This window comes from Mchenga conophoros, linkage group LG7, assembly GCF_057382185.1.
Source record: "Mchenga conophoros isolate Kocher_MC1m ecotype Shallow Benthic linkage group LG7, M_conophoros_male_GT1.1, whole genome shotgun sequence".
Classification (NCBI taxonomy): domain Eukaryota; kingdom Metazoa; phylum Chordata; class Actinopteri; order Cichliformes; family Cichlidae; genus Mchenga; species Mchenga conophoros.
In genome coordinates, this window is record NC_140532.1 from 9,349,079 (window position 1) to 9,374,509 (window position 25,431).

A 25,431-nucleotide genomic window follows, 5' to 3' on the forward strand; every position below is an offset into this window, starting at 1 on the left:
CAAACCTCTAAACTCACCACTATGATCCCATTGTGTCAAGCATCAAAATGGACCGAAACAGGTTCAATCCAAACAGGGAAATTTAGAAAATGGGTCGACACTTGTTTGTTTTACGTATCTGACAATAATGCGCTATACTCCAAGAAGGGAAGATGAAAAATCCTGACTTAACTTTTTGAAATCCTCCAAAATCTTTTGTATTTTGGTGATAAAGGAAATTATAGCGAAAGAGACTAAATGGCCTTCACTTGTGATAAGTGACTCAATATTACTTCCTATATTTTCTGCTGATGACTTTAGAATTATACAGTTGTTATGAGTGGAGGAGGAAGCATGATCCCTTTAATGAACAAAAATAGATTTACAAAGATATCGACCACAGTAAACACCAAACATCTGGTAACTGAGTTGTTTCTCCTTTCAGTCAAACGACGTTTGGCTTTTGGCTCCTTTTTTCATCTACAGTAGCCTGTAAAATAAGTCCTTTTAAAAAAAAATCTCTAAAGTTTGTTTTTCTGTTTCAGTGCTGTTTGTGTTAATACCGGTCCACAGTTTGGACACCACTAGCAAATGTCTGACTCGACCTTTCAGTTGAGAACATACCATCAGGTGGCGCAAAGGGATATGTGACGATTTTTTAATATTAAAGTCATTAATTTATTTACATGACGGAAGCCAAGAAGCTGCATCATGCTGGCAAAGGGAATGGACTGTAGAATACAACTGAACGGGCCACTTTGAGCTTAACACTGCGAATATTTGCGAAGAGATAGGAGAATCTGTAGCGCAAGCAGGAAATAAATTTAACTGATTAATAAGGCAGACGGACAGTGATTCCGCTGAGTGTAACCTAGTCAGTGATTTCGTCCTCCCGAAGAGCGAATATTTTTTCCACTGCACGACTTACTGGATATTCCACCTGAAGATGGAGTTTGGAGAAAGGAAGAGGAGAAGGAAGTCGCAGAGCTTTAAACTGGTCACGGATGGAGGTAAGCTGCTGAATGAATGCAAGACCTTGCAAGACGCGCGTCTGTGTCTGGGTGTTTGTCTGGCGCTGTGCGCCAGCAGAGACGACTCTGTAAACAAAAGCGATAGCCACGACAATGCCCAGTCTGTGCCTCGGTTTTAACCAGCAGCTAACTATAGGGATTCACATCTTGCATGTAAAAGAAAATAAAAGAAACATCCTAGACATCAGTCTTAACGCGGCTCATTCCGGTTAGATTTTTAAGACTGAATTAAGTAAGCAAATTGAATAAAATGTGAAAATATGTTGCGCACTCTGAGCTCGTAACAAGGAGCTTCAACTGTGCACTTTTTGCTTAAGCTGTAAGGAACACACCACCTCTCTTGACTACACTACTTCATATCACCTACAGGTGGTGGTTTTTGCATGGGATGGGGTGGGGGTGAGGTGGAGGGTTCTGCTTTGGTAGGCATCACAGCTCATTAGTCCGCACAAGCTTCAACCTTACAAGGCAAAAGGCCGCAATATCATCCTGTGACATCTGTCACCAAGGTTTTGTTGCGTTTCTTTACAGCTGTGCTTCATAACGAAACTATTCAGTTTTTTTTCTTTGCAGATTTAGAGCCTTCATATGTGATTAACTCCAGCTCCAAAGATGCCAATGGGGAGCCAAAGGATGGTGCTATGCCTGATGGTATGTGCCATTCAGAGAATGAATTTTGATTATATATCATACAAAATATCAGTAATTACATGAGCACCATTCTCTCTTAATGTAGCTTGGCTGGAGGATGAGGGCATGGAGATCAAAAGGCAAATCACAGGAATGATGAGGCTTCTGAGCGATAAGACCAGCAGAGTATACCAGCGTGCTGGTACAGAGCAGGATAGCTTAACAAAGGAGCCCCAGGAAAAGCCTCTGAACTGGATAAATCAGCCTGAACTTTTATCTCTGGTGTCAGAGGACCACCAGAGCAACAGCTGGAACTCTGCAGAGGATCCAGGGCCTTCACCTTCATCCATATCCATCCCAGTCCCAAACAGCCCAGGCTGCGGCCAGTACAGCACACGCTCCAGAGCCCTCAGGATTCTCAACAGCACAAAGGGTTTAATCAAAGTGAATGAAACTAATGGTAGGATATCGGTGCATGTTTGAAAGGAGAAAACTACTAAACAAATTTTAAGTTATTTGAAGAATAGTGAATTTCATTAAATATTGAGTGATGAACACCAGCAATGGCTTACACCTTTGTTGTTACATTAAAGCATGTTTGCACTTGTGTGCATATGTTAGAGTGAACAAGCGCTAACAAATGCATCCCTCATTTCCCCGCAGATGTAGTTCCTCCTACTGTGCCAGAAACCCCCTGCTGTATGTGTAACTGTAAGGGCACCTTGCAGGCTATTCTGCAGGAACTACGTGGCATGAGGAGGTTGATGCAGAATCAAAAAGGTTAGTAAATGAACACCAATACACACTCTAAAATAAAGAGATAAACACAATATAATGTTTTTCTGCCTTTTAATAGCATCTTTAGAAAAGCAGGAAAGGGCAGCATCGCCGTCTCAACCTCGCCTAGGTGCAGGACCCAGTCCTCGCCACAGGCCTCGAAAGAGGAGACCAATCTATAGGATGGCTCCGCTATCTGTGTTTAGCACCAGAAGAGCTGGTCTTGCTCCTCTGGATGCATCACTGCTAAAAGCTGCACCTGTGGAATCTGTAAAGAAGCGAGAATGTGAGAAACAAGACTCATCTACAACCAACAATCATCCCATCTCCTCTGACATTCCTGTGCCACCACCTCAGACCAACCCAGTGACGGTCAACAACACATCTCCTCTCCTGAACCAACTACGGGAATCACAAGCATTAGAGGTAATCTTTACCTTAGTGTGGATGTACGTATGCAGCAACGTGTGCTTACCAAGCCTCATTTGCACGCTCAGTTTGATTCAGGTGCACTGCACCTGTCTTATGAATTTGAACGTGTATGTGTATTTGCATGTAAAAATAATTTGCAGCCTAAACGTTGCTTCTTTTGTGAAGCTCCATATCTAAAAAAAAGTTTAAGTACCTTGATTTTTCCTTGTTTTTTGCCTAATGAGACATAAACCTTTGTGCAAACATCCTTGCGGTTTATTTTACAGCACATCTATGATTTGAGCTAATGCTAGAAATGAAGATAACGTCTTCTCGCTTTTTCTTTCTAAAAACTCATATTTCAACTGGTGACATTTATTTAATGCTTTACAATTAACACTCTGTGTTGCTTGACTCCTTCACAGTCTGAGGTGCGTCTTGCAGAGGATTATGACGTGTTTATTTCTAAGGCCCAGCTAGACTCCATTCTGGTCAACTATACACGCTCAGGCAGCCTGCTGTTCCGGAAACTGGTGCACGTCTATGATTTTTAAAAGCATTTTCTCTGTCGTTCTGATTATATTATAATCGTGTGAAATGTGAACAAAGAACAAAAATGCTGCTTGGTCAAGAGCTCTGCTGTGTGTTTAGGTGTGTGCCTTCTTTGATGACGCCACGCTGGCTAACTCCTTGCCAAATGGCAAAAGGAAGAGAGGGCTAAATGATAACCGTAAGGGCTTGGACCAGAACATTGTGGGTGCCATTAAAGGTAAGGCAGAGAAAGAAAAACTAAAGTGTAACTACATTTCTGAACAAACGTTAATGTAACTATGGTGTGTGTCCAGTTTTTACAGAGAAATACTGCACTGAACACAAAATAGAGAAGTTGCCTGGGCCACGAGACTGGGTTCAGATCCTTCAAGATCAGATCAAACTTGCAAGGAGGAGGCTGAAAAGAGGTTCTGCTGCTAAATCATTTAAACCATTTTAATATTTTTCCTTGATTAAGGTGGTAGAGGAAGCCCATTCCTTTTACAATACTTGTAAGGCAGCTCGTTTCAAGGCTAAAGAAAAGGCCGTCTGTCAATCTATGTTGTCTTTGGCTCTTCAGATGCCGTAGAAGCAGAAGACATCTCAAATGGACCATCCACAAGTATTAAACTCGTTATTATGATTTTTACACTTATGGGTGTCTGCCACACGTGGGCACACACACAGACCCATACATTAATTCAGTTGTCTGTTTTGACCATTTTCTGGTTACTGGTTCCCTTCATGTCAGCCCTCCATCTTACAAAATCTTTCCATCAGCCCCCCTCTGAGTACACAATGGCTTTACCTCTCCCCACATCATTGTCACAGCACACACACACACACACACACACACACACACACACACACACACACACACACACACACACACACACACACACACACACACAAGCTGGTGTTGCCAGCTCTCTCATTGGCTCATCGGTCTTTGTCATGCTGTCACAGTGACTTTTGACATTTTCATGCAGCTTTCCAAAATGTCAGCTAATTATCCTCACACCATGCCGCATATCCACTCTTTCACCTCTATATTTCACCCTCATTGTCACAATAGCATTTTATTTTGTTGCCATGTTCATTCATTAAGATATCTTTTTGGTGATAATATATATATCATTTTGACAATATTTTCTTCCTTCTTTTAAAGGCTGTGATAATAAACAGGCTGCAAGTGAAGAGAGGATAGCAGCGAACACAACTGGTTAATCCAATGGCTGCCACGATGGCCTTACAGTAGAGTCTTGTCTTCATTATTTCTCTGAATTGGTGCATTTTGCCACTATTTGCAGCTGTTAACTGCTATGTGCTATGAATGTAAAGAGACATAAAATAGGACCAAACAAGAATCCCAATGTAGCATTTGTGTTCCAAAAGGCTTTTCGTTGGGGCCCCATTTAAATGCTGAGATTTGGAATTTTGTGAAAATAAACACTGAACTATATAGCGGTTAGGTAATAAAATCGGTCACTTACTGTTTACATAAAAGACAACAGCCTTAAAAGCTAACTTGTTTTATTTCCATGCAATGAAATAAAGATCAAACATCTCAAATGAGACTAAGTACTATAACACTATTGCGTTCATTTATTTAGCAAAAACTAAACTTCACGGGAAGCTGTTCATTGTGAATTGTGCCTTTCAAGTAACTTTAGTGGGTTTAATGTGCAGTGCAGCATCCACCTTATATCCAGACATTACATCCAAATGCAAACATCTTGTAAACATGGTCCGATGTATTTCTTTTTGGGGCAAATTTTAATTCATTAAAAAAATTTGCAAATTAACAATAGGTTTGCAGTCTACATTTGGTGAAAATATAAAAATATATCACACACTATAAATGTTTTTTTTTTCTTTATTAGATTTTTAGGCTATGCATACCACTGCAGTTGGTGTCAATATTGTGATGACATTATGTATTTTCCTTTCATTTTTGCTAACTGTACATATATTTAAAAAATAAGGTTGATCCCACCATTAAATCTACTTTATTCAAAGTTGCTGTTCGTGTGTTTTTTTTATATTGTGTAAAGTATAATTAACAAAACAAAGCACTCAAATATGTTAAAAGAAAAGTTTCAAATTTAGGCTAATTGTTATCAAAACACAAGCTAAAAATGATAAAACAAAAGTTATTTTATCTTTTATTAGGGTAACTTCGAGCCAGGCAATGTTGTGTTGCTGTAGTCGCACTTGGAGGGAAACAGTAAATTAAAGGTACACTCCATTGTTGAGATTTTGTTGCCAGACTTCACAGCTCATTAAAGGGGATGTTGAAGCCGCCAGTGTGCAGAAGGAGGACCCTTTGAGATCTGGTTAGTTTCCTTCTTGCATTCTAATTCACGCATTTTTATAAAGGTGAGCAGAGGTTGGATACATTTTTTTAAAACACAATATGCTTAATTACTCACGATACTTCTACAGTTTTATTCGCTTAGACCAATGTTAGAAGTCAAATATGTGTCACTTTTCGTCAGGCTTTCTCGCAGGACAGCCGTTTGTAGCCCCGGTGCATGCTGGTGCCTTCCCCGCTCTTCTGTCGGGATCCGCCGCTAACGTGAAGCTGGTAAGGATAAAATGGTCAGAGCAATTAAAGGGGAAATGTTGCAAGAATATACCTCCGCTTTGGTCCTAAAATCACATCTAGAGCAGTTGTAAACACTTCTATTGCACCGCAGCGTTACAAAGTTTGCACACGTAGCAGGTGCAGCGCGGTTTTATTCGTGTTGACGCTAATGTTGCACACATCGCATGGCGAGGGACAGGAAAGGGTTAATTTTTTCCGCCGCCGACATTTTTGTTCGGCGCTCTACGGCAACTTTTTAACGTACATGTGCTACGAGCTGACACTGCGACTCAACGCTACGCGTCACGTTTAGGTCGCAGTGTGCGTCTTATCTGTTTTTAGATGTGCAGCAGCTCTTGAAGTGGGTTGCTCATCGGCTCTTTGTTACACGGGGCTGTTCAACGGCTGCTGCATGGAGCAGCGTTTGCTAGCAAGAGCTAGCAGCAGTAGCCAAAACTGCATTTTCAGCAAAACAAACAGACGTAGAGGGTGTAGCTGTCATTATCAACGCACGTGTCTTAAAGCTGAGCTGCCGACAGCGTGTTATGCCGCTCACATCACACGGAATCACTCACACATCATTACTTTTATTGTTAGCCTGTGCCCAAGGGTTGAATGAACTTGGGATCATTGCTTGTCTTGAACACTACCCCACTATACCAGTAACGGCCCCTTCATCAGCTCACGCCGGTTTATGTTAAAATCCGAGATTATAAGGAACAACCAACTTGCACGGCGTTTCAGTTTTATCAACTTTGTGGAGCTTATTTTTGGGAACACAAAAGTTTATTATATTTTCAGTGATTGGAGAGTATGGGGGGAGGGGGGGGGGGGGGGCTTTTAGGTGATGCCACATTCATTATTGTGCATTTCAATTTAAAGGTATCCGACACCCCGTTGCCTTAAAAAAAGAATATAATAATTATCAAAACTAGTATTTAACAAATTAAAAACATTTAATAACAACTGTGCATTAAAATCGCCATGCAGTTTTTTATTATTTATTTGTAAACTTGTTTCAATCACAAAATACAACACGCCTGCATTAATAATATCACACTGATCTTTGAGTCGTGTTTATAGTAGTAACTTCTAATGTACTTAGGTGTTCCTAATATTTTGTCAACAGAGCTCTGGGACAAGATTTCTATCATTGCAGCAAAAGAGATGCCAACCAGCATCTCTTTTGCTCAACATTTGCATTTATTTTCTTGAGACACCCAGACACTGTCTCTAATCACCAGTTTTATTTATTTTTCATAGTCATTGATGTGGTTCTAGTGGTGCGGACCCAGAGCTTCTTCAGACATGTCTGTGAGGGAGTCTTTTAACCCTGAAAGCTATGAGCTGGACAAGAACTTCAGGCTCACACGGTTTGCTGAGCTCAAAGGCACAGGCTGCAAGGTTAGCTGTCTACAAAAAAATCTGCCTTGAATGTGTTATTTTCTTTGCACAGATTAGTGAGGAAATAATACATCAAAATTGTGGTCATTTTCTCTAATCACAGGTCCCCCAAGATGTGTTACAGAAGCTGCTAGAAACCCTGCAAGAGAACCACTATCAAGAGGATGAACAGTTCCTGGGGGCGGTTATGCCTCGATTAGGTAATTCTTAAAATCATATAGCACATTAATAGCAATGCTATCTCTCCCCCACCCCTTCTTTTTTTAAGCATAGCAGCAAATACATGGTCACAGTTCACAGGTCACAAGTGCAGACACTCTAAAATATTACATTAAGAGAGATATTCTTTATGAAGGCATTGGCATGGACACGTGTGTGATCCCCCTCCGGCATGGTGGCCTTTCTCTTGTCCAGACAACAGACTACATCTATCCCATTGTGGATGACCCTTACATGATGGTAAGGACCTTCCCTTCTTCATTAGCATTACTTTTCTGGTTTTCTTTCATTAAATTACTTTGCATACCAAACCTGTATGTGATGAATTTTCATGGTCTCTTTTCTATAGGGAAGAATTGCTTGTGCCAATGTTCTAAGTGACCTGTACGCCATGGGAGTTACTGAGTGTGACAACATGTTGATGCTTCTGGGAGTCAGCAACAAAATGTCAGAGAAAGTAAGACACATCTTGCTTAAGTAAAGGTACACTTGCTGGACACTTTACTAGTACCGGGTTAGACATCCTTTTGGCTTCGCAAATGTTTTAATTCTTTGAGATTCACCAAAGTGCTGAAATAATTTCTTTGGAGATTTTGGTCTATATTGACATGATGGCTTCACACAGTTGCTGCAGATTTGTTGGATGCACATCCAAAAATCCATCCAAATTTTGACCTTTATCATCCAAGTGTGGCACCACAAATTGAGACTCATCAGACAAGGCAACATTTTTCCAGCCTTCTATTGCCCTGTTTTGGTGAATTTGTGTAACTGTAGCCTCAATTTCCTGTTCTTAGCTGACAGGAGTGGCATCCTGTGTGGTCTTCAGGTGCTCTGGTGTGTAGATGCCTTCAGGTTTGATGTGCTGTGTCTTCAGGGATGTGTCTGCAGACCTTGGTAGTAACAAGTGGTTATTAGAGTTACTGTTGTCTTCCTATCGGCTTGTAATGGTCTGGTGTTTCTTCTCCCATGTCTGACATCCAGTATTTGCTGGATAGTTTCTCTTTTTTGGACCATTTTCTGTACACCCTAGAGATGGTTACAAAGGAAAATCCCAGTAGATCAGCGGCTTCTGAAACGCTCAGACCACTAGCAGCCATGTTATGTTCAAAGTTACTTAAATCAGCTTTTATCTTAAATCAGCCCATTCTGATGTTCAGTTTGAACTTCAGCAGGTTGTCTTGACTGTGCCTCCATGCTTAAATGCATTGAGTTGCAATCATGCGATTTGCATCAATGAGCAGTGGAACAGGTGTACGTAATAAAGTGACGGGTAATTTCATGCAATAGCCCTAGTACTGGAATCATATTAGTTTGGGACATCTCTTATTATCATCAGTGCATTTAAAATGTCCCGAGCCTCGACTCTGACATTCTTCTGTGTTTACAGGAGAGAGACAAAGTCATGCCACTGATCATCCAGGGATTCAAAGATGCATCAGAGGAGGCAGGGACGTCTGTAACAGGAGGTCAGACGGTGCTCAACCCCTGGGTAGTGATGGGAGGAGTTGCAACAACAGTTTGCCAGCCCAATGAGTTTATCATGTAGGAATGAGTTCCTGCTGCATATTTTGCTGTTTTTTGCTTCCTTGGGTGCCTTAAAACAAGCTTGACGATGCTGTGTCTGACGTTTTTCAGGCCAGACAATGCAGTGCCAGGAGATGTGTTGGTGTTGACCAAACCACTTGGAACACAAGTGGCAGTTGCAGTGCATCAGTGGCTAGATATTGTAAGTCTGCCAACTCGTTTCTGAATAATTTTGTTAAAAACCTGTTGTTTAATAATAACCAGTAACATCACTGCCTATTTATGCTTTCTTTGTGTCTCTGAAAAGCCTGAAAAATGGAACAAGATCAAGCTGGTGGTGACGCAGGAGGACGTAGAGCTGGCCTACCATGAAGCCATGATGAATATGGCTCGGCTCAACAGGACAGGCAAGACCATTAAGAGCATGTGACCTTTTCTGCCTGCCTAAACTTTTGATTATTCTCGGTTACATTTTAACAATAGCATTACCGAGTATGTGGTTCTAATGACTTTGTTTTCTCTAGTAATTATTTGTTAGTAAGAATGTAATGAGTATTATTACCCATTAGATTCTATTATATTACTAGTTGACATTATTGCATCCAGATTACTTGAGTGTTTGCAGATTTTTGGCAATAAACAAATTGATCATCATGATGCCTTTCTTACTGTCTTTTGCTTGCAGCTGCGGGTCTCATGCACACGTTCAATGCTCACGCAGCGACCGATATCACAGGGTTTGGCATCCTCGGCCACGCTCAGACGTTGGCACGACAACAGCGAAGTGAGGTGTCTTTTGTCATCCACAACCTCCCAGTGCTCGCCAAGATGGCCGCCGTGTCTAAAGCCTGTGGGAACATGTTCGGGCTCATGCATGGCACCTGTCCTGAAACATCAGGTGTGTGCGTGTGTATTTTAATGTTTTCAAGACATTGAGATTTTACCAAGGAATGCATTGAGGAATGCAGTAAGTTCTGGAAAAAGATCTTAGAAAATGAAAAAGTGTAACTAGAGGCAGCTCAACTGAATTTTATGTGCCATCAGTAAGGTAAAGCCACTTCTCACTGTAACTGATTTTACAAAAGACTGTGGTTCTGTTATTATTAATCAGCTTCTTTCTCTTTCGGGAAAATTTGTTTGGGGATGTGAATTGAGAGTTTAATCTCCTAACAATTAGGTAGCTAAATAAGTAAAGCAGCAATAATAACAGACCATAATTGGTTGATGTTCGGGGAGAGAAGCAAGACATGTTATAAAAATTTTACATTTTGATGTTTTGTCTGATTGAAAGTCCTGAGATTGTAACTATTAAAGGTTGAAATTTGGCTGAGGTTCAGCTGTCCTTCTGATTTATCTTTTAAGCATATCAGACTTTATAGGCCATTAATTTCTTCAAGACAGTGTTGGAAGACGGCAAGCGTGTGTAATTGAGGCAGTTTGATGAAGGCGCGCATCTACAGTCACATAAGTGTCTTTGCTTAACTATGTGGAGATGTTACAGAAGCCGAAGAAGTTGTTAAATAATCTACAGGAACTTGAGCGCATCAGTTAAAAGATCTATCTTTGTGATTAGTTTATCTGCTTAATGTTTCATGCTGTGATCAACAATCTGCAGCAGAATTGATATCAAATCTGTTTTCACACATGCACTTTATGCATTAGAGCTGTGTTTTTTTGTTTTTAAAAAAAAGTCTGTTATATCCAGTTGGGCCCATGTGAGAGTGGTGCACATCATGGAGAATTTGCAGAAAGCCAGTGGATGTCATACTACCTGCAGGCAGTATTTCCAATAGTGAGAACACCTCAGGCACCGATAATCTCCAGCTGTGTGCTACATGCAAGAAATGGCAAATTTGGACCTTGTGAATTTGTTCATGTATAAAAATGCCTTTAGAGTTATCTGTAAGAAGGCCGAGTACTCCCTAACAGTGTCATATTCTAAAAATGAGTGATTTAATTAGACTTAAATCTTCATTTAAGTCACTTGTCTGACAACATCTCCTTTCATTTCTAGGAGGCCTGCTTATTTGTTTACCTCGAGAACAAGCTGCCCGCTTCTGTGCCGAGATCAAATCCCCAAAATACGGAGAAGGTCATCAAGCATGGATCATCGGGATTGTAGAGAAAGGAAACCGCACTGCTCGCATCATTGACAAACCACGAATCATAGAGGTGGCACCACAGGCGGCCACACAGAATGTCAATCCAACACCTGGTGCAACTTCTTAAACCTCCTCTGTTGCATCACAGACCGGACCCCAAAAGCTCTGAGTGATTTTAGAAACATAAACTACAGAACCATCCTAGAGTGTTGAAATATATACACAAATAGTATGTACACAGAAAAGACTGGGTTGGCGTGCCATCAACATGAAAACAGCTCCACACAGTGGCCCCGTGGGGGCACATCACTACCCAGTGGACTCCACCTGCAGTATCCCCGCGATAAAAATTGGTAAGAAATAGAGCATTCTTAAAATCCACTTGTTTTTGTTGTCTATTGTACTCTGTTATGTTCAGTGTGCTTGACTGGCAGGCAGCTTCTGATAGGAGATAATCTGATACTGCTGATTCATTTTGAATCATTAGGAAGTCTGGAGTCGGTTGCCTCTTTGGCTCTCTTAAAACTGCTCTCATCAAACCATGGTGGCGTTTTTGTTTATTGTTCATTTACTTTGTTGTACAGTTATACAGCTGAGTTTTAGTTCATTGTTGTAACTGATGCCTTGAAAGAAAATAAGTGCGACCAGAATGGCTTGTTTTTTATTACTTTGACTTTTTGTATTGTCCCTGCATAAACTAATAAACCTTGATCTATTTGAAATTTGGTCTCACTTGTGTGGATAAACTAAATCAAATTGGCCATGTAGTTACAGTGTAGTTACAATTTTGAACTAAAGTTTTATAAAAAACAGATACTTCTCTAAAGTGGTTTCTTATTGTTATACATCATCGTGTGGTCATAGATACATTAATATCTGCAGAACCCTCAGGAGATGAACTGTAAACCATCTGCATTTTCATTATGTCATGTTTAACATAATACAAAATCGGAATGTTATATGAAAAACTGCCTAAAACTTCTTTGTTAGTCCACAAGTACAGGATCTTTTTTTTTTTTTTTTTTTTTCCCTCATCATTGCCAGAGTATGTACGGCAAGAACGCTGATTTAAAGTGAAGCTTCCAGCTGGTCAAAGGTCAGATAGCAGGGATAAATCGGGAAGCTCTCTGTAAAACTTCAGGAACATGTCAAAATCCCCTTTGCCACCTCTTAAAATAAACTTCTCTAATAAAAAAAAAAAGTTTTTCTGTGTCTGTCGTCAATGTATTTAAAAGCACAAGTACTCATTTTATTCTGTAATGAATAGGAATACAAAACTGTGCAAAAATCTTGAGTCACTATTCATTTCTTCATATTTTGCAAAGAAATTGTGAAATGGCTGCAGCGAGTTATTGAAACGTTCAAGAATTAATCTGAATACAGTAAACGAGACAGAAATAGAGTTTATACAAATGTAACAAGTTTGAAAGTCAACATTTGGTATGATCACTTTTATTCTTCAACACAGCATGAACTCTCTTAAAGTTTGTTGTAATTCCTTTAAGTAGTCTTCAGGAATACTTTTCCAAGCTTCTTAAAGGACATTCAAATCTCTTCTTTAGATGTTGACTGCATTCTGTTCCTACACTGCTTCAATAATGCTGAGATCTGGACACTGGGGAGACCAATTCATGAGTGGTAGTGCCTGCCCACCAATTCTTTTATACAATAAAGACATGAATTTCAGATAAGCTTTATCTGCTTTGGATAGTTTTTATACTTTATTTCTGTCAAACTGTGTTTTCTTGGGCAATTTTTGTAGATTTACATACAGTAATGGGAAAAAATTGCATGTTTTTGCAACAAAATGTTAGTAACAAAATGCTTTAATATGATTTAATATTAGTTCTTTGCTAACTTTTCTGTTGTATGTTTACACAACACTGGTTCACGGCTCGACTTAGGCGTCTTCTTATGCTTGAATGAATCATACGTCAGTTTTATGTCGCTTAACACCCCCCCACCACCACCACCACCCCCCAAAAAAACAACAAAAAAAACCAAAACAAAGACTAGTCTGTACAGAAACAGTGAAAAAGCAGCCAGTGTCCACAGAAAAACTTTGAATGATCTTCAGAAATCTTTCGGAGCTCAAGACTACTTAAAGTAATTACAAATACACCTGGGTCCTTGGAAGCCAAATATAAAGAAATTAGGGCTGGTTTAAGACTTTTGCACAATACTGTATGTCATCCACAAATTTACCAGTATGATGAACTATTTTCTATTGATTTGTATTCATGGAGCAATGCTTGCACAAGAGTTTAAGGAGACAATTCACTCTCCTGAACACAATCTCCTAATTTTGACAGCAAATTTCCCACAGCTCTCACTAAGACCTGTCAGTGCATTGCTGCTCTGTCATGCCTCTTTCAGTCCCTACACTATGTCATATATCTGTCTATCTATACACACACACAGCTGATGTAATCATTTCAAACTGAATTTTCCAATCTTCCACAGCAGTGCCACAGAAATCACTGATGACTGCACTAGTTATGCATTAGTTGCATTTAGTGTGTTATATTTTTAATCACTAATGACAGCCGCCTTAAAATCAACAGCAAATTCTTAAATACAGGCACATAACAAATAATTTAGATCTGCAAATACAAGAACACATTGGCAGATATATTTACAGCTTTCATAAGATCATGAATAAATACATATTGTAGCTTTATTTACATTACATTGGATTTATATACAGTGAGGGTGGTATGTGTATGTGAGGAACTATTGTGTAAAAAGAAATACATTTCTTTATCCCCGAATATAAACAGGAAAAACATAGATGTGTAATAAATATTGTTTTTGTCTGAGAGGAATGCCAAGCTCCTGTGCCGTGACTCACCACAGCAGCCCAACCTGTCACCAGAGCCTTGTTTTATTTTTATGAATGAAGACTGAGTCACAGGTTGTATGTGCTCCAAATCCAACATACCCTGCCACACTCTCTGTTATATGTGCTTTTTCCCATTTTCCAGATGGACATACTTTGCATTCTGTGCTGTCTTATCATTTTCAGGCTTGAAGAGAGCTTGGATGTCAAGCATGGCCTTTTGAATATGCTGACCAAACCGATATGAGTCCTGCAGGTCAGACAGAGAAGGAGCAATCAGAGCAAGAGATAAAAACAGGAAGAGTTGGATCTATAGTATGCAGTGCTCTTTTTTTCTGTCTTACTGTGTCAGGACTGGAGAACTTGCTGGAGATGTGGAATGTGATGAGGTTTTCCCCAACAATGATATAAGACACACCGTAACCATCGTCAGCTACCTAAGATAACAAAGAGATGCTGTTACATTTCACATAGCCCTCCTTGATCAGGCCAGCAGGTAAGAAAGCTATGACTGTAACTTTTTGCACATGTTCATATTGCATCAAATTAACTCACAGGGCCAAATCCACCCCCACCACACACATATTTCGGGAACTTGTTGATGTCAACTAAATTGAGCTGCTGCTGTGGAGTCTGGCTGGTGGACAACTTCCAGGGCTCCGAAAGCACCTTTAAGCATTACGCAAAGACAGTGAATTTAGTTTGGAAAAGAGCATTATACAACAAAAACACATTAAAAACACATGATAGATAATAGAGCTAACCTTAGTAAGAAATGGTGAGTCAACACCAAGGTATTTAGATACTATATAGAGACAGAAAAGGTGACGATCGATCCCAGAACCAGTCATGGCCAGACGATACATGTTTTGGTGCTTTTCTGCTGCTTTCCGAAACAGGGCAAGTCTCTGGGCATTCTGACAACATAAACAACAGGCAATGTAGTTTCTAATATTTCTAAATAAATAAATAAAAACTGCATTAAAATAATTTTTAGATTTCTTTATCAATGAAGGAAAGTACCAGCTTGACCCTGTCAGAACATCCAAGAGCTTAAAGTCCAGGGCACTGACACACATTACCTCTAGGTCTTGGTCACCATGGTCTTAGTAGAACAACATGTTCTTTAACAATGTGACCCATCGGAAAATCTAAAACTGAGTACATGAACGTCCCGTGACTACAAGATAAACATTATAAACCACATTAAGTCCAAAGTTGTTGTCTATTTTTATTAAAAACTTCTCCATTAAAATGCCTTTGACCTGTGATTCTCTTTATACACACCTGTCGAGCAGCTGAATGATATGACCTTTTTATTTGTTGTGGACATGGTTATTTGTTTTGCCTACCGTCGCACCAGCGTCCTCCATGGCTCTGACGAATGCAACCGCCTCAGAAGTGCAGGAGCGCACTGTCTCTGTCCGCCCATCTCTGAACATACGTGTCATCGATGATTCGTACGTCAGACAGAACACACGCTGGTCCTATAAAGCAAAGAGTTATCTATTAGTTGATGGTTGTAGATACATTTAAAGAAATGTCAGTGATTCTATGAACTATGGCAGGCCTACCCTAAACTGGGCCAGCTGCAAGGCCAGCTGAATAAAGGCATCAGGGCTTGTTCTGCACTTCTTGATCAGGCCTTTTCCAAACTCAGCAAACAGATAGCCATGGAAGTCCACATCATCAGCTATCTGCTTGGCTGAGAGGTATGACGTTTCAATGACATTTTGGCACTTAGAGAGGGTAAAAGAATATCCTAATTAGTTTGTGTACAGATCTAAAACACCATTAAATTAAAAGAAAAAACTAAAAACAATACTGGATATAAGAAATAAATACAAATTTTTCTATACCTCATTTGGAATCTGCCATTGTAGTCGAGTGGGATGAGGCAGGTTTTTGTTCACATCCCCTTTACAATGTCCCTCCTCAGTGTATCCAAGATGGAAGCAGTCTGTTGATAGAATATACTAAAAAGAAAAAAAAATGCAGCTGAAGAAAATTTGCATTCTTTGAATCATTATTTGAGGATATTTTCAGAACACTTTTCCTACCTCCCACATGTGTCCTACAATTGGTGCATCAGCCCAAGAATGTTCAACATTTACACCCATTTTTCCATTTGGATAAGAGATCAATGTAAAAGATTTGTCAAACCACCTGCAAGAAAAACCCCAACTTCTTTTAGGGAATCAGTTTGGTCAAAGTCAATAAAAGGCTTGGTCTTCTTTGCCTACCTGTCATAACATTTTCCATGCAGCAGGGACTTGGCGTAGCTATCAAGTGAGTTGGTCTTTGCAGGATCGTAACCCTGCGGCTCATCATCCAATGTCAGGAAGAAGGCAGCTGACTCGATTGCATCCAGGGATACTTTGTTTATGCCCTGGCTAAAATATTTTATCCGAGCCTGAGCCCATGGAACCCTAAGGGTGAGAGTGAGACTGTTTCCCTTTTCTGCTGAAAGTGTTTGAACATTTAACCTGCTTACCTGCTTTTTTAAGGTGTTTTTTGTTTGTATATACCTGTATCCTGCTGTCAGGGCAGCTAGTTTGAGCTCTCCTGGTTGAGGTTCTGATGTATCATTGAGAATCCTTTGAAACTGTGTTTCAAGTTCACTGGGCAAAAGGTGACGGCCTCCAGTGTAAAGCCACACCTGGAAGAACCGACCCTTGTGGAAGACAACCAGGTGTTTCCGATCAGTCAGGTGCTGCACAAAATCTGTAAAGATTGTTAAGCCAGTAAAAAATTCGATTTAATTTAAGTTACACACAGTGACTTACTGAAAGCACAGCATCAAAGATGTGTCCCAGTAGCTTTACAGAGTGATGGAACCTATTTGCTGTGAAATCATTAATAGAGATGTACCCACTAGTGCTGCATACTGGACAATGGGAAGTATCTTATCTGTGACTGATGATTGAGCACTCATACAGTACAGATCTAAACATTTGCTCACCTGTTTCAATGCCAGGAATGCGAGTGGTGTTAAACATCCTCTCCATCTGAGTAGAACACATAGGAACAGTCCCCAAAGCCCTCAGCTGAGCAGAAAAAGTTAAATAGAAGTCAACACAGAGTTTAACCTTGCAATAAAACGAGAGAAAAGAGTAATTGTAATGGCAAGCTATACCGGTGCAAGTTCACCACGTTCCAGTTTGCGTCTGTATTGCAACATGGCATGTACCACATTTCCTGCTCTTGCAGCCTGACGGTGTGTTGGGGTCACGTACAAGAGGTCCTTCACACAATAAATGGAATGACCAAACACAACAAAGTGACAACACAAAACAGAGAACAAACACAGATAACAGACACATTTATTTGAAAAGTTAAAGATGACGTGTTTAAATTATTTAAAATAAATTATTACCTCATTCCCATTACTAACAGAAAAATGAAAAAACGCTCAACTGATGTACTGACAGTTTTACATACCATTATATAGAAGTTACTGTTGACCATGATAGGACTCCTGCCCCTGAGGTAAATGTACTCCTCCCACCAGTCACTTACCTGGAGAAAATTACAGGTTTTTATTGTCTATCATTACAATTCAAGACAATTTCAGTAGCATGTTAGACAGAAAACACTACTCACATAATTTGTTGCCCACCATGATTTTAAGATTAGGCATCTCTGCAGTTGAGCTGCTTTGTTTTCTTTAAAATCACTGGCCAAAAGCTCCATTTTATTGTACTGCTCATTGTCCAGCAGAGGTCGAACTGACTCAAGGTACTGTAAAAAGAATATCATACGCAGGGAGTAGTGTTACATAGAAGCAGACGTCACGTAATAAAATGACTTCTATTTGCCCAACATCTCTAAAATTAGAAATATCCTGTCTCAGAGTGATGCAGAAAAACTAGTACATGCATTTATTACTCCTAGGCTGGACTACTTTTTACTATCAGGAAGTCCTAAAAACTCCCTGAAAAGCCTTCAATTAATCCAAAATGCTGCAGCAAGACTGACAGGGACTAGAAAGAGAGAGCATATTTCTCCTGTTTTGGCTTCCCTTCATTGGCTTCCTGTTAAATCCAGAATTGAATTCAAAATCCTGCTCCTCACATAAAGGTCTTAAATAATCAGGCCCCATCTTATCTTAATGACCTTGTAGTACCATATCAACCCATTAGAGCACTTTGCTATCGGACTACTTGTTGTTCCTAAAGTGTTTAAAAGTAGAATGGGGGCCTTCAGTTTTCAGGCCCCTCCCTCTGTTGAACCAGCTTTCAGTTTGGATTCGGGAGACAGACACTACCTTTACTTTTAAGATTAAGCTTAAAACTTTCCTTTTTGCTAAAGCATATAGTTAGGGCTGGGTCGGGTGGTCCTGAATCCTCTCTTAGTTATGCTGCAATAGGTGTAGGCTGCTGGGGGATTCCCATGATGCACTGAGTATTTCTTCTTCAGTTACATTTGTCACTCACTATGTGTTAATAGACTTCTCTACATTGAATCATTAATTGTTATTAATCTCTATCTCTCTTCCACAGCATGTCTTTTATCCTGTCTTCCTTCTCTCTCCCCAACTGGTCGCAGCAGATGGCCGCCCCTCTATGGTTCTGCCGGAGGTTTCTTCCTGTTAAAACAGAGTTTTTCCTTCCCAATGTTGCCAAAGTGCTTGCTCAGGGGGTCATTTGATTGTTGGGGTTCTCTCTGTACGTATTATTGTAGGGCCCCACCTTATAATATAAAGTGCCTTGAGGCAACTGTTGGTGTGATTTGGTGCTGTATAAATAAAATTTAATTTAATTTAATTAACAAAACATTGACATATCAGTTGAAAGGTATAACCAGAAATTCTGGAAGACATCCAAGACAGCTTTTCTGCAAGAGGACGTGCCAAGTTCTTCCCAAAAACCTACTGAAAAACTGTACACAATTTGAGCAGGGTGCAGGAAGGCTGCTGGAGCAGCATAGGTAGTATTTTTATACCTGTGCTTGGTTAGTCTAATAGGTTTTTGTATATCAACTGAATTATTGACAAGAACTTCAGCTGGTATAGATTGAGTTCAGTGTGAGTTTAGATTCAGGAACTGATGGAACAACAATAACTAAAAGCTTCTATGCATAAAAATCTCAACTACTTGTAATGATGTCCAGACCACGTTTCTATGTTTTTAGAAAACTATGGGAGCACAAATAAGATATGTGTTTCTGATCATGCAAATCCATTACTGTAGCTACATACCCTGTGAATTGTATCATCCACACTGGGCACAGGAAGCCTGGGTAAGGAGGCCTGGAAACTGTAGAGCAAGGGTCTGCGTCCAGAAAACATCTTTACCAGGCACTGGTAACAAAAAAACAAACAGAAAAAGAAAAAAATCAGTGAAGATCCCTTCTCTTTAATGACAGAACCAAAAAGTCCCAAATGAAATAAGAGTCATGCCATGAATGAAAGTGAGACGAACATACCAGCCACACTTTAGTTGATGTACTCATTTTTCCATGGGACTCAAAAATCCATCCATGATAGGACAGAAGAGCTTTAAGAGTGTATCTCAGGAGGTAGATGAGGAACAGCCACAGTCCTGTGGCAAACAGGATGGCACTCAGCACTGCTCGTGTCTGTACTGACATACAGTCTCTGCTCAGAAAATGCAAAACACCGCCTTTGTCAATAACGACATAAAAACAGATAAATGACTCAAAATAACCGCATCGCTTGTCCAGTAAAGTCTAAAGGTCAAGTGAAATACTTCAAAACTGGGCTTTGTGGGATTACTGACCGATATGGTAGGTTTTCCTTGATGGTATCCATCATTCCCATAGACAGGTCTGTGTGGATATATAAAGAGCTCATCATGGCAATTACAACTATTAGCCAACTGGAGGGACTGGCAGGGTAGACTCCTGCCAATACACCATTCTGTGGATATAAAATACCACTATTGGTTAGTAACAAAAGGTCTCTCCTTTCAGTTTGGATATTACCATATTAAGTGCCAGTTTTTGTACCTTGAATTGAATGGCTTTCTTCTTCCATGCTGTCACTCCTGATAGGTAGATATTTTTGATGACTTCTTGGCTCAGTTTAAAGTCCACACCATCTGGGCGCACAGTGAACTGGAAGCCTACCGCCTGATGTGCCTCAGCCATCTCTGTGTTCTGCTAACATGAACAGCATTGAGAACTTATTACATTTAAAAAAAAATAAAAAATACAGTGGTCTATAATATTTTATAATATCTCCTAATAAAAAATACACATAATAAATTAATGTTAATTCATTCAGGATTACAGAGACCAAAGTGGTGCCCAGAAAACAAATTTATTTACAATAAAATGTATCCATCCATTCATCCATCCATCCATTAAGTTTCTTACCCAGTATAACTGAAAATGAATATAAAAATTACTGTACTTAGAACTACGACCCTCAACTGTTTTGCTGGCCAGCTGTCCCTGTTTTTAAAAGGGGCTATTGGGGAGACGTTGGTAGGAAGTAAAACACTCCCAAACAATTAAAAAATAAAAATAAAAGAAGAAAAATAAAGAAGGAAAATTTAAAAAATAAATAAATAAATCAGCAAAAACCACACCGTAAAATTATTTAAAAAATGTAAAATACTCCTACTGGTGATGTAATGCCTTAACTAATAGTTTATCCACTAAAATGTTTTTGTTTTTTGGGGGTTTTTTTTTAATGACAGCTACAAATGTTTGTCCTACCAAGATCTTAATGTCCAAAATGCATACCTTTTGTTGTTTAAAGTCCCACACAGGCCTAGAGGGTGTCGGCACCTGTCTTAACCACTGGATGCCAGGTAAAAAATGAAAATCTGAATAGTGGTTGTTAAAGGTTTCAGAGATTTACGACTTCATGGTGATAACACACTCTAAATTATTTTCCACAGAAAAAAGAAGCTATATCTGTAAAGATCCCAATTTTGAATCATGCCTACTTATTACTAGTCCATTGAAAGGTCGTCACTGAGAGACTTACAGACTGATTTTCAGCACTTGCCACTGAACTCCCTCATCATTTCCCTCATTTCTTTCCCCATTGGGCCATGCCCAGGTTTGACTAAACATTGGGTATTTCATTAACTGTTGTCATACCACAGTTAACCTCAAGAAAAAAAAAACAATCTTTCACAGATGTGACTGACGGCAGTTTTAAAGAAAGCGGCTCTATTTGTCCTGTTTGCTCATAATGTGATAAGGTGGGTCACTGGCAGAAGTTTAACAGGTGTCTAAATGCAAAATAAATACACTGAAGGTTGAAAGGGTTCAGTCTTTGTCTGAGAAATACGATGACCTTCCTTAATTCTTAACAAAAATATCAGGACTTCCCATAGCAGTCCATATAATGGTTGGGGGCAGCAGGTCTAGTATTTCTTTTTCCATGTCATATGACTGAACAGTCACCAAGTGGGACAAAGTTCAGTGGCCAGATATAGTGGTACACCGGCTGAGCATGTGTGCAATCCGCAGACGGGCATGGAAATATAAACACAGAATACAACACGCAAATGTGTGCAAACCTACTGGTATAATTTAAGATTTAGAAAAGCTCTGCAGCTTTGTTAATATAGAAAAATTTCAAAATCTCGCAGATATCTAAAGATTTTTGTCTGTTATTGAAAACCCTCTTATAATATTCCAATTTTAATGCCCAAGCAAAATTTTAGCATTACACTTAGAAGCAATCAGAAGAAAAAAAAAAGCAAACATGCAGAAATGAGCAAAAATAACTTTACCTTTTTAGGGCAGTGTGAGCCTAAACCAATGGAGCAAAGAAAAGCTATGACTTTGGTTTGTGTCAGTGAGGCAATGAATTTCTTCTGAGCTCAGGCTTATGTGCTCTGTGCCCTTGGAGTGGCTTTCGTCAGGTTGTGGTCAAGTTTGTCCTTTCCTGTGCTTTACACACCTCCCCACCACCATCCTCGGTTTCTCTCTCTCTCTCTCTCTCTCTCTCCCATGTCATTGTAACAAGACACCAAACAGAGACAGAGCCTAACTGGCTACGTAACTGAATCCGCTGTAGCGCTGTGTTGAGAAGTAACAGAGAGCCATGTGACATTTCACCTACTTAGAAGTACATCTCTGCTATGGCACCAATAAAAAAATAAATAAAACACTGTAATACCAGTTTTATATTTGACACCGATGAGAATGGTTAAAATGGTAAATGGTAAATGGCCTGTATTTATGTAGCGCCTTACTAGTCCCTAAGGACCCCAAAGCGCTTTACATATCCAGTCATCCACCCATTCACACACACATTCACACACTGGTGATGGCAAGGTGGTGATGGTTAGTAGGACTTGAAGGTGTTAATCAAGGCAAGAAAGGTATTGCATTATTGCATTATTTTAATGTAAACAAATCAAACATTCAACATAGCGGGGTAAACTGGTCTTACATTTTAGGAAATATGAACACTGGACAACATAAGGACTGGGAAGTGATCTAGAAGTACTTGGGCTATTGCAAACTACATTCAGCCCAAAAGAACCTGCACACAACATATGTGTGCAAAGATGCTAACCATAGCATTAGAAATGAAGATAAAAGGTAGCTTCATAGCGAGTGAAGATGGGTAGAGGAGGGAAAGCTTTGAGGGAGAGTGTTTGGAGGTCCATGCTAACAATAGTGTTGTGCTCAACACTTGGCATCATCAGGATCTGATCACCAGCCACTGTCCCCTGACCTGCAAATGCCACTTTCTCAGCGCTGTAAACCTGGGGGGGAAAAAAGAGCATTATCAACAATTTAAATGGAGTGAAAAATTACTTTGAATGAATATGTTATTTAGGCATCCAGATAATCCAGTGCTCTTCTAATATGAGTGTGGGTTTGTTGATTGTTTACCGGCCCCCATTTCTGTGACTCCGCACAGAACGAGGTTACCACATTCTCTGAGTTGTTGCCACCAATCACAAGCAGCCTGTCCGTGGCCCCCAGGAAGTAAAGTGTAGGGAGATCTACGCTGGCTCTGGTAAGGGTGGGAAGCAGTTCAGACCATACATCTAATAGAGAAAGAAAGAATTCAAAAGAACCATTTATGAATCAGTGTACAGCTTGTAAATGTAAATCTAGAGCCGGTGAACTATACCGAAGGCATTTTCCAGACAGCAGCACACATAAGAGTGAGCTTTCTGTGCTGGAAATAAAACCAGGTTTCTTTTGCTGAGCTTGGTTGCTTTTTTCCAGATGTATGCACCTTTCTTTGTGTTGTACTGCAGTAACAACTTCTCTCCAGTCCTCTGGATGCTCCCCAGCACATAGATACACTGTCCAAGGGTCGTAGCAAGAGGAACATCATGGGACAAAGACATGGTGAACTGGAAGTCAGTGAGTGGCAATGAGGACACAAACCTGAGGCAGAGATTATACCAATAACTAAAGGAAGCTTTTTTTTTTGGAAGAGAAAGAATTAGAAAGCATCAAGTGCTGCAGAAAGCTGTTAGCTGTTTTGAACTAACAAAGAGGAAACAAACCTCCACTTATCTTTCCATGGGTCATAGCACTCTACAGCTGTGTAGAGAGCTGTGCTGGAGTCTGGAGTTACTAGAGAGTCCAAGTACCAGCCTCCCACTGCGTAAATACAGCCTTCACAGGCCACTGCACTGAAGTGCCTTCTGTGCTGTGGATATGACAGATGGCGACACTTTTCATTAGTGTTATATAAACGATGGAAAAAGACAAGGCAAGAGGAATTCGCTGGGGCTAAGACAAACAGGCAGACTGGCCACCTGCTTGAGACTCAAACTGGGAGACTGCTTACTTTTATCAGAGGAGATGTGGTGACCCACGTATGAGTAAAGGGATTGTATCGAAAGGAAGCCATGCTAAACTCCCAGCCTCTCTTCATACGCTCCCTGTAACCTCCTATGACATACAAGTAGTTGTAAAGCACCACTGTTGTAATACACCACTTATCAGCCCGAAAGGGAAGCTCTGTAAGTGGACACCAATCTCCACTGTCCTCTGATCCTTGCAGGGTGAATATGTGTCGTGCATGTTCTGTTTCTGGATCCTTCCAAGAACTCAGGTTCTCTTTCCGTAGGGTGCAGAGGTGTCGGTCTCCTCGAGTCCTCAAGTGGACAGCTTCTTCCCTCTCCTCTTCATTCAGGCACCTGAGGTATAAATCGATTTTAGTGAAAGACAAACATTTAAAATTGGGGAATTGAAACTTTGCTTACCTGATGATGTCTGGGAGCTCCAGCAGGTTTCTACTCAAGTAAGTCAGTACTGTCATCTTCAGTTCCACACAAAAGATCTCATGAGCAAGACTCAGGTATGACAAACAGTTAGATGGGCTGAGCTCATCTGTCAGGACTGACAGGCACTTTGAGAGGAAGGCATCTGCTAGAAGATAGTTGCTTACCTCCAGAGACAGAAAGAGAAATATAAGAAATCATGATGTCACTCCTAGGAATTTGAATTACTAGCCAAGGAGGTTTATATATGAAGCTGTACCTTTATATGTGCTCCCAACTCATTTTGGGGAACTTTGAAATTATTATTGAAGGAAAACTCAAGCAGATTGCGGAAGATGGAAGAGGACACGTGATCCATGTGGATGAGGCTCTCAGAGGTCTCTCTCATGCTGGACTGGGACAAAGCTCGGAAGTACTCACTGCACTCTGAAAGTCTTTGTAGGTTCACCTTTGAAATAAATTATTAAACCAAGTTTTTTAAACGGCCTTTTGTTAACCAGTATGACTGGAAATCTCACACTTTGCTTAATACTCACAAGAAAGGCATGTGGGCTGGTTTGGACTGTAACCTTGGTTTCATCACCATCTCCAAGGAGATATGTGCGGAGCGCTTCATTAGTCTTCCATTCCTCTGAGTCTGTTTGGCATAATGCTCTGTCTGTGACAGCTGAGGACGCTATCCAGTTGTTGACTATTGGAAAAGCATCCAAAATCCTTCTAAGAATGCATTTCAGCCAAAAGCTTACCCACTCAAAAAGTATCATAACGTATTGCCTGAGATTATTCATCTGAATGACAGAGCGCTGTCTGGATCAAAGTTGCACCTCACTGTAATTCAGAAATGAAATGCAGGTCCTCCATATAAGGTAAGCCAGGCCCGCTGAAGAATTCCAACAACCTCTGCACAATGGAAAAATAGAAGCATTTTAGTCCATGTGCTGTCAGCTGCTCTCCATTTCCCTGCCTCAGCTCTCACAGTCACGTGACCTTTAACGACGTAAACGCCAAAACGTCAGGGTCCGATTTCGTACTGCTTGGCGCTCTAATAAGCACGGCGAATAAAATGCTAGAAAACGTTTCTTGCCCTGCAGCAGACCAGGTGGACTCAGAAGGGTCTCTTAATCTTAGAGCAGTGCAAGTCTTTCTGCCTGATCTATTCTTGGATCACAGAGGTGGGATAGTGTTCAGTCTGAACATCATCGGTCACTCAAAT

At 40.2% G+C, this 25,431-nt stretch overlaps 4 protein-coding genes across 8 annotated transcripts; 2 read left to right on the forward strand and 2 right to left on the reverse strand.

The window, feature by feature from the left end:
* The first annotated feature begins 240 nt into the window (after nt 1-240).
* bend7 (BEN domain containing 7) lies at nt 241-5,377 on the forward strand. Its single transcript, XM_085281087.1, has 10 exons — nt 241-989; nt 1,584-1,661; nt 1,747-2,100; nt 2,304-2,420; nt 2,497-2,843; nt 3,254-3,361; nt 3,480-3,597; nt 3,674-3,787; nt 3,940-3,981; nt 4,528-5,377. The coding sequence occupies exons 1-10, from the start codon at nt 926-928 to the stop codon at nt 4,584-4,586; spliced, it is 1,401 nt and encodes a 466-aa protein (XP_085137213.1). The 5' UTR covers nt 241-925; the 3' UTR covers nt 4,587-5,377.
* Nucleotides 5,378-5,656: 279 nt separating this feature from the next.
* sephs1 (selenophosphate synthetase 1) lies at nt 5,657-12,226 on the forward strand. 3 transcript variants are annotated; one of them, XM_085281929.1, is made up of 11 exons: nt 5,657-5,738; nt 5,858-5,946; nt 7,210-7,350; nt 7,454-7,550; nt 7,706-7,809; nt 7,919-8,026; nt 8,960-9,114; nt 9,208-9,298; nt 9,404-9,503; nt 9,782-9,994; nt 11,111-12,226. In XM_085281929.1, the coding sequence occupies exons 3-11, from the start codon at nt 7,255-7,257 to the stop codon at nt 11,323-11,325; spliced, it is 1,179 nt and encodes a 392-aa protein (XP_085138055.1). In that variant the 5' UTR covers nt 5,657-5,738; nt 5,858-5,946; nt 7,210-7,254; the 3' UTR covers nt 11,326-12,226. The 3 variants fall into 3 exon arrangements, with proteins under 3 accessions (XP_085138055.1, XP_085138056.1, XP_085138057.1); XM_085281930.1 differs by having other exon boundaries at nt 5,669-5,695; XM_085281931.1 differs by lacking the exon at nt 5,657-5,738 and having other exon boundaries at nt 5,941-5,960.
* A 953-nt stretch (nt 12,227-13,179) lies between these two features.
* Nucleotides 13,180-21,900, reverse strand: cpt1b (carnitine palmitoyltransferase 1B (muscle)). Of its 3 annotated transcripts, none has more exons than XM_085281926.1 (19): nt 21,753-21,900; nt 20,008-20,157; nt 19,779-19,918; nt 19,465-19,636; nt 19,238-19,339; nt 17,641-17,778; nt 17,479-17,556; nt 17,174-17,281; nt 17,000-17,084; nt 16,566-16,761; nt 16,281-16,466; nt 16,098-16,203; nt 15,897-16,013; nt 15,612-15,776; nt 15,390-15,524; nt 14,802-14,954; nt 14,593-14,706; nt 14,382-14,474; nt 13,180-14,287 (listed from the first exon to the last, which is right to left on the reverse strand). In XM_085281926.1, the coding sequence occupies exons 2-19, from the start codon at nt 20,146-20,148 to the stop codon at nt 14,156-14,158; spliced, it is 2,361 nt and encodes a 786-aa protein (XP_085138052.1). In that variant the 5' UTR covers nt 20,149-20,157; nt 21,753-21,900; the 3' UTR covers nt 13,180-14,155. The 3 variants fall into 3 exon arrangements, with proteins under 3 accessions (XP_085138052.1, XP_085138053.1, XP_085138054.1); XM_085281927.1 differs by having other exon boundaries at nt 20,008-20,160; XM_085281928.1 differs by lacking the exon at nt 21,753-21,900 and adding an exon at nt 20,749-21,215 and having other exon boundaries at nt 20,008-20,160.
* Nucleotides 21,901-22,364: 464 nt separating this feature from the next.
* On the reverse strand, nt 22,365-25,348 carry LOC146569556 (kelch repeat and BTB domain-containing protein 11). The gene is made up of 8 exons (XM_085281088.1): nt 24,755-25,348; nt 24,478-24,666; nt 24,201-24,385; nt 23,783-24,134; nt 23,496-23,641; nt 23,219-23,373; nt 22,867-23,024; nt 22,365-22,736 (listed from the first exon to the last, which is right to left on the reverse strand). Exons 1-8 carry the CDS (start codon nt 25,004-25,006, stop codon nt 22,551-22,553), a joined length of 1,623 nt encoding a protein of 540 aa, XP_085137214.1. The 5' UTR covers nt 25,007-25,348; the 3' UTR covers nt 22,365-22,550.
* Nucleotides 25,349-25,431: the final 83 nt, after the last annotated feature.

Coding starts and splice junctions, on each gene's coding strand:
- LOC146569556 (XM_085281088.1), bottom strand. CDS start 25,006: ATGAATAATCTCAGGCAATACGTTATGATACTTTTTGAGTGGGTAAGC. Junction 23,642..23,782: donor CCACATCTCCTCTGATAAAA/GTAAGCAGTCTC, acceptor TCATATCCACAG/CACAGAAGGCACTTCAGTGC. Junction 23,374..23,495: donor CCATGGAAAGATAAGTGGAG/GTTTGTTTCCTC, acceptor TCTCTGCCTCAG/GTTTGTGTCCTCATTGCCAC.
- bend7 (XM_085281087.1), top strand. CDS start 926: ATGGAGTTTGGAGAAAGGAAGAGGAGAAGGAAGTCGCAGAGCTTTAAA. Junction 1,662..1,746: donor GGATGGTGCTATGCCTGATG/GTATGTGCCATT, acceptor CTCTTAATGTAG/CTTGGCTGGAGGATGAGGGC. Junction 3,362..3,479: donor GCCTGCTGTTCCGGAAACTG/GTGCACGTCTAT, acceptor CTGTGTGTTTAG/GTGTGTGCCTTCTTTGATGA.
- cpt1b (XM_085281926.1), bottom strand. CDS start 20,148: ATGGCTGAGGCACATCAGGCGGTAGGCTTCCAGTTCACTGTGCGCCCA. Junction 19,919..20,007: donor AGAAAGCCATTCAATTCAAG/GTACAAAAACTG, acceptor TTATATCCACAG/AATGGTGTATTGGCAGGAGT. Junction 16,762..16,999: donor CATTCCTGGCATTGAAACAG/GTGAGCAAATGT, acceptor CAATCTTTACAG/ATTTTGTGCAGCACCTGACT.
- sephs1 (XM_085281929.1), top strand. CDS start 7,255: ATGTCTGTGAGGGAGTCTTTTAACCCTGAAAGCTATGAGCTGGACAAG. Junction 7,551..7,705: donor GGCGGTTATGCCTCGATTAG/GTAATTCTTAAA, acceptor TTCTTTATGAAG/GCATTGGCATGGACACGTGT. Junction 9,299..9,403: donor TGCATCAGTGGCTAGATATT/GTAAGTCTGCCA, acceptor GTCTCTGAAAAG/CCTGAAAAATGGAACAAGAT.